This window comes from Pezoporus wallicus, unplaced genomic scaffold (assembly GCF_028554395.1).
Source record: "Pezoporus wallicus isolate ANWC-B61680 ecotype Strahan unplaced genomic scaffold, APGP_CSIRO_Pwel_v1 contig_13937, whole genome shotgun sequence".
In the NCBI taxonomy this organism is placed as follows: Eukaryota; Metazoa; Chordata; class Aves; order Psittaciformes; family Psittacidae; genus Pezoporus; species Pezoporus wallicus.
Window position 1 is genome coordinate 1 of NW_026642321.1, and position 8,889 is coordinate 8,889.

The window sequence follows — 8,889 nt, forward strand, 5'->3', positions numbered from 1 at the left end:
CCATAGCATCCCACTGCGCCTCTGGTCCATGCTGGCCGACCAGGAGGAGAGCCTGGGAACCTACCAGGTGGGTCCTGCCCCATAGCGACCCATAGCATCCGCCCCATAGCATCTGCCCCATAGCATCTCATAGCACCCATAGCATCCCACTGCGCCTCTGGTCCATGCTGGCCGACCTGGAGGAGAGCCTGGGCACCTTCCAGGTGGGTCCTGCCCCATAGCGCCCCATAGCGACCCATAGCATCCGCCCCATAGCACCCACCTCATAGCATCCCATAGCACCCATAGCATCCCACTGCGCCTCTGGTCCATGCTGGCCGACCTGGAGGAGAGCCTGGGCACCTTCCAGGTGGGTCCTGCCCCATAGCGCCCCATAGCGACCCATAGCATCCGCCCCATAGCACCCACCTCATAGCCCCATCCCATAGCACCCATAGCATCCCACTGCGCCTCTGGTCCATGCTGGCCGACCTGGAGGAGAGCCTGGGCACCTTCCAGGTGGGTCCTGCCCCATAGCGCCCCATAGCGACCCATAGCATCCGCCCCATAGCACCCACCTCATAGCATCCCATAGCACCCATAGCATCCCACTGCGCCTCTGGTCCATGCTGGCCGACCTGGAGGAGAGCCTGGGCACCTTCCAGGTGGGTCCTGCCCCATAGCGCCCCATAACGACCCATAGCACCTGCCCCATAGCGACCCATAGCATCTGCCCCATAGCACCCACCCCATAGCATCCCATAGCAGCCCACTGCTCTGGTCCATGCTGGCCCACCTGGAGGAGAGCCTGGGCACCTTCCAGGTGGGTCCTGCCCCATAGCGCCCCATAACGACCCATAGCACCTGCCCCATAGCGACCCATAGCATCTGCCCCATAGCACCCACCCCATAGCATCCCATAGCAGCCCACTGCTCTGGTCCATGCTGGCCCACCTGGAGGAGAGCCTGGGCACCTTCCAGGTGGGTCCTGCCCCATAGTGACCCCTAGCACCCATAGAATTCACCCCATGTGTGGGTGACGATGGGTGCTGAGTACTGATAGGTGCTGATGGGTGCTGGGTGCTGCTGGGTGCTGGGTGCTGGGTGTTGATGGGTGCTGATGGGTGCTGGGTGCTGATGGGTGCTGGGTGCTGGGTGCTGGTGGGTGCTGGGTGCTGATGGGTGCTGGGTGCTGATGGGTGCTGGGTGCTGCTGAGTGCTGGGTGCTGATGGGTGCTGGGTGCTGATGGGTGCTGGGTGCTGGGTGCTGATGGGTGCTGGGTGCTGATGGGTGCTGGGTGCTGTGTGCTGATGGGTGCTGGGTGCCGGGTGCTGATGGGTGCTGGGTGCTGATGGGTACTGATGGGTGCTGGGTGCTGATGGGTGCTGGGTGCTGATGGGTGCTGCTGGGTGCTGGGTGCTGATGGGTGCTGGGTGCCGGGTGCTGATGGGTGCTGGGTGCTGATGGGTGATGGGTGCTGATGGGTGATGGGTGCTGATGGTTGCTGGGTGCTGATGGGTGCTGGGTTCCTGGTGCTGATGGGTGCTGGGTGCTGATGGGTGCTGTGTGCTGGGTGCTGATGGGTGCTGGGTGCTGATGGGTGCTGTGTGCTGATGGGTGCTGGGTGCTGTGTGCTGATGGGTGCTGGGTGCCGGGTGCTGATGGGTGCTGGGTGCTGATGGGTACTGATGGGTGCTGGGTGCTGATGGGTGCTGGGTGCTGATGGGTGCTGATGGGTGCTGGGTGCTGCTGGGTGCTGCTGGGTGCTGGGTGCTGATGGGTGCTGGGTGCCGGGTGCTGATGGGTGCTGGGTGCTGCTGCGTACTGAAGGGTGATGGGTGCTGCTGGGTGCTGGGTGCTGATCCGTTGCCGTGCCGCAGTCGACCAAGGCCGTGTACGAGCGCATCCTGGACCTGCGCATCGCCACCCCCCAGATCGTCATCAACTACGGGCTCTGCCTGGAGGAGCGCGGGTACTTCGAGGAGAGCTTCAAGGTGGGGGACGGGCACTGCGCCCACTGCTCCCACTGCGCCCACTGGTGTCACTGGTGTCACTGGTGTCACTGCTCTCACTGGTGTCACTGCTCTCACTGGTGTCACTGGTGTCACTGCTCTCACTGGTGTCACTGCTCTCACTGCTCCCACTGGTGTCACTGCTCTCACTGGTGTCACTGCTCTCACTGCTCCCACTGGTGTCACTGCTGTCACTGCTCCCACTGCTCCCACTGCGCCCACTGCTCCCACTGCTCCCACTGGTGTCACTGCTCTCACTGGTGTCACTGCTCTCACTGGTGTCACTGGTGTCACTGCTCTCACTGGTGTCACTGCTCTCACTGGTGTCACTGGTGTCACTGCTCTCACTGGTGTCACTGCTCTCACTGGTGTCACTGCTCTCACTGCTCTCACTGGTGTCACTGGTGTCACTGCTCTCACTGGTGTCACTGGTGTCACTGCTCCCACTGCTCCCACTGCACCCACTGGTGTCACTGGTGTCACTGCTCCCACTGCTCCCACTGCTCCCACTGGTGTCACTGGTGTCACTGCTCCCACTGCTCCCACTGCACCCACTGGTGTCACTGGTGTCACTGCTCCCACTGCTCCCACTGCGCCCACTGCTCCCACTGCTCCCACTGGTGTCACTGGTGTCACTGCTCTCACTGGTGTCACTGCTCTCACTGGTGTCACTGGTGTCACTGCTCTCACTGGTGTCACTGCTCTCACTGCTCTCACTGGTGTCACTGGTGTCACTGCTCCCACTGCTCCCACTGGTGTCACTGCTGTCACTGCTCCCACTGCGCCCACTGCTCTCACTGGTGTCACTGGTGTCACTGCTCCCACTGCTCCCACTGCTCCCACTGCTCCCACTGGTGTCACTGGTGTCACTGCTCTCACTGGTGTTTCTCACTGGTGTTTCTCACTGCTCTCACTGCTCTCACTGGTGTTTCTCACTGGTGTTTCTCACTGGTGTTACTGGTGTCACTGGTGTTTCTCACTGATGTCACTGGTGTTTCTCACTGGTGTTACTGGTGTTTCTCACTGATGTCACTGGTGTTTCTCACTGGTGTTTCTCACTGGTGTCACTGGTGTTTCTCACTGATGTCACTGGTGTTTCTCACTGGTGTCACTGGTGTCACTGGTGTTTCTCACTGGTGTCACTGGTGTTTCTCACTGGTGTCACTGGTGTTTCTCACTGGTGTCACTGGTGTTTCTCACTGGTGTCACTGGTGTCACTGCTCTCACTGGTGTTTCTCACTGGTGTTTCTCACTGCTCTCACTGCTCTCACTGGTGTTTCTCACTGGTGTTTCTCACTGGTGTTACTGGTGTCACTGGTGTTTCTCACTGGTGTCACTGGTGTCACTGGTGTCACTGGTGTTACTGGTGTCACTGGTGTTTCTCACTGGTGTCACTGGTGTTTCTCACTGATGTCACTGGTGTCTCTGGTGTTTCTCACTGCTCTCACTGATGTCACTGGTGTTTCTCACTGATGTCACTGGTGTCACTGGTGTTTCTCACTGGTGTTACTGGTGTTTCTCACTGATGTCACTGGTGTCACTGGTGTTTCTCACTGCTCTCACTGGTGTCACTGGTGTCACTGGTGTCACTGGTGTTTCTCACTGGTGTCACTGGTGTTTCTCTCTGGTGTTACTGGTGTTTCTCACTGATGTCACTGGTGTCACTGGTGTTTCTCACTGCTCTCACTGGTGTCACTGGTGTTTCTCACTGCTCTCACTGGTGTCACTGGTGTCACTGGTGTCACTGGTGTTTCTCACTGGTGTCACTGGTTTCACTGATGTTTCTCACTGGTGTTACTGGTGTCCCCGGTGTCACTGGTGTTTCTCACTGGTGTCACTGGTGTCACTGGTGTTTCTCACTGGTGTCACTGGTGTTTCTCACTGGTGTCACTGGTGTTTCTCACTGCTCTCACTGGTGTCACTGGTGTCTCTGGTGTTTCTCACTGGTGTCACTGGTGTCACTGGTGTTTCTCACTGGTGTCACTGGTGTTTCTCACTGCTCTCACTGGTGTCACTGGTGTCTCTGGTGTTTCTCACTGGTGTCACTGGTGTCACTGGTGTTTCTCACTGGTGTTACTGGTGTTTCTCACTGCTCTCACTGGTGTCTCTGGTGTTTCTCACTGGTGTCACTGGTGTCACTGGTGTTTCTCACTGGTTTCACTGGTGTTTCTCACTGGTGTCACTGGTGTTTCTCACTGATGTCACTGGTGTCACTGGTGTCACTGGTGTTTCTCACTGGTGTCACTGGTGTTTCTCACTGCTCTCACTGGTGTCCCCGGTGTCTCTGGTGTTTCTCACTGCTCTCACTGGTGTCACTGGTGTTTCTCACTGGTGTCACTGGTGTCACTGGTGTTTCTCACTGGTGTCACTGGTGTTTCTCACTGATGTCACTGGTGTCACTGGTGTTTCTCACTGGTGTCACTGGTGTTTCTCACTGGTGTCACTGGTGTTTCTCACTGGTCTCACTGGTGTCACTGGTGTTTCTCACTGGTGTCACTGGTGTTTCTCACTGGTGTTTCTCACTGGTGTCACTGGTGTTTCTCACTGATGTCACTGGTGTTTCTCACTGGTGTCACTGGTGTTTCTCACTGGTGTCACTGGTGTCACTGGTGTTTCTCACTGGTGTTACTGGTGTCACTGGTGTTTCTCACTGATGTCACTGGTGTTTCTCACTGGTGTCACTGGTGTCTCTGGTGTTTCTCACTGGTGTTACTGGTGTTTCTCACTGGTGTCACTGGTGTCTCTGGTGTTTCTCACTGGTGTCACTGGTGTTTCTCACTGGTGTTACTGGTGTTTCTCACTGCTCTCACTGGTGTCTCTGGTGTTTCTCACTGGTGTCACTGGTGTCACTGGTGTTTCTCACTGGTTTCACTGGTGTTTCTCACTGGTGTCACTGGTGTTTCTCACTGATGTCACTGGTGTCACTGGTGTCACTGGTGTTTCTCACTGGTGTCACTGGTGTTTCTCACTGCTCTCACTGGTGTCCCCGGTGTCTCTGGTGTTTCTCACTGCTCTCACTGGTGTCACTGGTGTTTCTCACTGGTGTCACTGGTGTCACTGGTGTTTCTCACTGGTGTCACTGGTGTTTCTCACTGATGTCACTGGTGTCACTGGTGTTTCTCACTGGTGTCACTGGTGTTTCTCACTGGTGTCACTGGTGTTTCTCACTGGTGTCACTGGTGTCACTGGTGTTTCTCACTGGTGTCACTGGTGTTTCTCACTGGTGTTTCTCACTGGTGTCACTGGTGTTTCTCACTGATGTCACTGGTGTTTCTCACTGGTGTCACTGGTGTTTCTCACTGGTGTCACTGGTGTCACTGGTGTTTCTCACTGGTGTTACTGGTGTCACTGGTGTTTCTCACTGATGTCACTGGTGTTTCTCACTGGTGTCACTGGTGTCTCTGGTGTTTCTCACTGGTGTTACTGGTGTTTCTCACTGGTGTCACTGGTGTCTCTGGTGTTTCTCACTGGTGTCACTGGTGTTTCTCACTGCTCTCACTGGTGTCACTGGTGTCACTGGTGTTTCTCACTGGTGTCACTGGTGTCTCTGGTGTTTCTCACTGGTGTTACTGGTGTTTCTCACTGGTGTCACTGGTGTCACTGGTGTTTCTCACTGGTGTCTCTGGTGTTTCTCACTGGTGTCACTGGTGTTTCTCACTGGTGTCACTGGTGTCACTGGTGTTTCTCACTGCTCTCACTGGTGTCACTGGTGTTTCTCACTGATGTCACTGGTGTTTCTCACTGGTGTCACTGGTGTCACTGGTGTTTCTCACTGGTGTCACTGGTGTTTCTCACTGGTGTTACTGGTGTGTCCCCCCCAGGCGTACGAGCGGGGGGTGTCCCTGTTCCGGTGGCCGGCCGTGGCTGACATCTGGCTCACGTACCTCACCAAGTTCGTGGCCCGCTACGGGGGCCGCAAGCTGGAGCGGGCGCGGGACCTCTTCGAGCAGGCGCTGGATGGGTGCCCCCCCCGGCACGCCAAGAGTGGGTGCAATGGGGTGGGGGGGGGGGGGGGTGCGTGGTGGGGACCCCGTCGGGGGTGGCTGGCACCTGGGGCGTGGGGGTGCCCGTGGGGGGTGGTGGGTGCTGATGGGTGCCAGTGGGGGGTGATGGGTGCTGGGGGTGCCAGTGGGGGGTGATGGGTGCTGGGGGTGCCAGTGGGGGGTAATGGGTGCTGGGGGTACCAGTGGGGGGTGATGGGTGCTGATGGGTGCTGGGGGTACCAGTGGGGGGTGATGGGTGCTGATGGGTGCTGGGGGTGCCAGTGGGGGGTAATGGGTGCTGATGGGTGCTGGGGGTGCCAGGGGGGTGTAATGGGTTCTGGGGGTGCCAGTGGGGGGTGATGGGTACTGGGGGTGCCAGCGGGGGTGATGGGTGCTGGGGGTGTCAGTGGGGGGTGATGGGTGCTGATGGGTGCTGGGGGTGCCAGGGGGGTAATGGGTGCTGGGGGTGTCAGTGGGGGGTAATGGGTGCTGATGGGTGCTGGGGGTGCCAGGGGTCTGTAATGGGTTCTGGGGGTGCCAGTGGGGGGTGATGGGTACTGGGGGTGCCAGCGGGGGGTGATGGGTGCTGGGGGTGTCAGTGGGGGGTGATGGGTGCTGATGGGTGCTGGGGGTGCCAGTGGGGGGTAATGGGTGCTGATGGGTGCTGGGGGTGCCAGGGGGGTGTAATGGGTTCTGGGGGTGCCAGTGGGGGGTAATGGGTGCTGATGGGTGCTGGAGGTGTCAGTGGGGGGTAATGGGTGCTGATGGGTGCTGGGGGTGCCAGGGGGGTGTAATGGGTGCTGGGGGTGCCAGTGGGGGGTAATGGGTGCTGATGGGTGCTGGAGGTGTCAGTGGGGGGTAATGGGTGCTGATGGGTGCTGGGGATGCCAGGGGGGTGTAATGGGTGCTGGGGGTGCCAGTGGGGGGTGATGGGTACTGGGGTGCCAGCGGGGGTAATGGGTGCTGGGGGTGCCAGTGGGGGGTAATGGGTGCTGATGGGTGCTGGGGGTGTCAGTGGGGGGTGATGGGTGCTGGGGGTGCCAGTGGGGGGTGGGGGTGCCAGTGGGGGGGTAATGGGAGCTGGGGGTACCAGTGGGTGCCCATGGGTGTCTCTGGGTGTCTTATGGGTGCCCATGGGTGTCTATGGGTGCTTTGGGTGTCTATGGATGTCTGTGGGTGTCTATGGGTGCCTATGGGTGCTATGGGTGTCTATGGGTGTCTATGGATGTCTGTGAGTGTCTATGGGTGCCTATGGGTGCTATGGGTGTCTATGGGTGCTATGGATGTCTATGGATGCTATGGGTGCTATGGATGTCTATGGATGCTATGGATGTCTATGGATGTCTATGGATGCTATGGATGTCTATGGATGTCTATGGGTCTCTATGGGTGCTATGGGTGTCTCTGGGTGCCCTCAGCCATCTACCTGCTGTACGCGAAGCTGGAGGAGGACTTCGGCCTCGCCCGCCACGCCATTGGTGTCTATGGTTGTCTATGGGTGCTATGGGTGCTATGGATGTCTATGGGTGTCTATGAGTGTCTATGGATGTCTATGGATGCTATGGATGTCTATGGGTCTCTATGGGTGCTATGGGTGCTATGGATGTCTATGGGTCTCTATGGATGCTATGGATGTCTATGGATGCTATGGATGTCTATGGATGTCTATGGATGTCTATGGATGCTATGGATGTCTATGGATGCTATGGATGTCTATGGATGTCTGTGGATGTCTATGGGTCTCTATGGGTGCTATGGATGTCTATGGATGCTATGGATGTCTATGGATGCTATGGATGTCTATGGATGTCTATGGATGTCTATGGATGCTATGGATGTCTATGGATGCTATGGATGTCTATGGATGTCTATGGATGTCTATGGGTCTCTATGGGTGCTATGGGTGTCTCTGGGTGCCCGCAGCCATCTACCTGCTGTACGCGAAGCTGGAGGAGGACTTCGGCCTCGCCCGCCACGCCATAGGCGTCTATGGGTGTCTATGGGTGCTATGGGTCTCTATGGATGTCTATATGTCTATGGATGTCTATGGGTGCTATGGATGTCTATGGGTGCTATGGATGTCTATGGATGTCTATGGGTGCTATGGATGTCTATGGATGCTATGGATGTCTATGGATGTCTATGGATGCTATGGATGTCTATGGATGTCTATGGATGTCTATGGATGTCTATGGGTCTCTATGGGTGCTATGGGTGTCTCTGGGTGCCCGCAGCCATCTACCTGCTGTACGCGAAGCTGGAGGAGGACTTCGGCCTCGCCCGCCACGCCATAGGCGTCTATGGGTGTCTATGGGTGCTATGGGTCTCTATGGATGTCTATGGGTGTCTATGGGTGCTATGGATGTCTATGGGTGCTATGGATGTCTATGGGTCTCTATGGGTGCTATGGATGTCTATGGATGTCTGTGGATGCTATGGATCTGGATGGATGTCTATGGATGTCTATGGATGTCTATGGATGTCTATGGATGTCTATGGATGTCTATGGATGTCTATGGGTCTCTATGGGTGCTATGGGTGTCTCTGGGTGCTATGGGTGTCTCCATCTACCTGTGTATCGGCCTCGCCCGCCACGCCATGGGTGTCTATGGGTCTCTATGGGTGCTATGGATATCTATGGATGTCTGTGGATGTCTATGGGTGCTATGGATGTCTATGGATGTCTGTGGATGTCTATGGATGCTATGGATGTCTATGGATGTCAATGGATGCTATGGATGTCTGTGGGTCTCTATGGGTGCTATGGATGTCTATGGGTCTCTATGGGTGCTATGGATGTCTATGGGTGCCCGCAGCCATCTACCTGCTGTACGCGAAGCTGGAGGAGGACTTCGGCCTCGCCCGCCACGCCATGGGTGTCTATGGGTGTCTATGGGTGCTATGGGTGCTATGG

The 8,889-nt window shown here is 56.9% G+C and overlaps 1 protein-coding gene across 1 annotated transcript; it reads left to right on the forward strand.

The window, feature by feature from the left end:
- Positions 1-596: 596 nt before the first annotated feature.
- Positions 597-8,279, forward strand: LOC130609685 (pre-mRNA-splicing factor SYF1-like; the record flags this gene model as incomplete). Its single annotated transcript, XM_057428898.1, has 6 exons — positions 597-644; positions 1,861-1,974; positions 5,814-5,976; positions 7,394-7,462; positions 7,899-7,970; positions 8,210-8,279. Coding segments are annotated over exons 1-6 (527 nt in total), but the record flags the coding sequence as incomplete, so codon positions are not given.
- Positions 8,280-8,889: the final 610 nt, after the last annotated feature.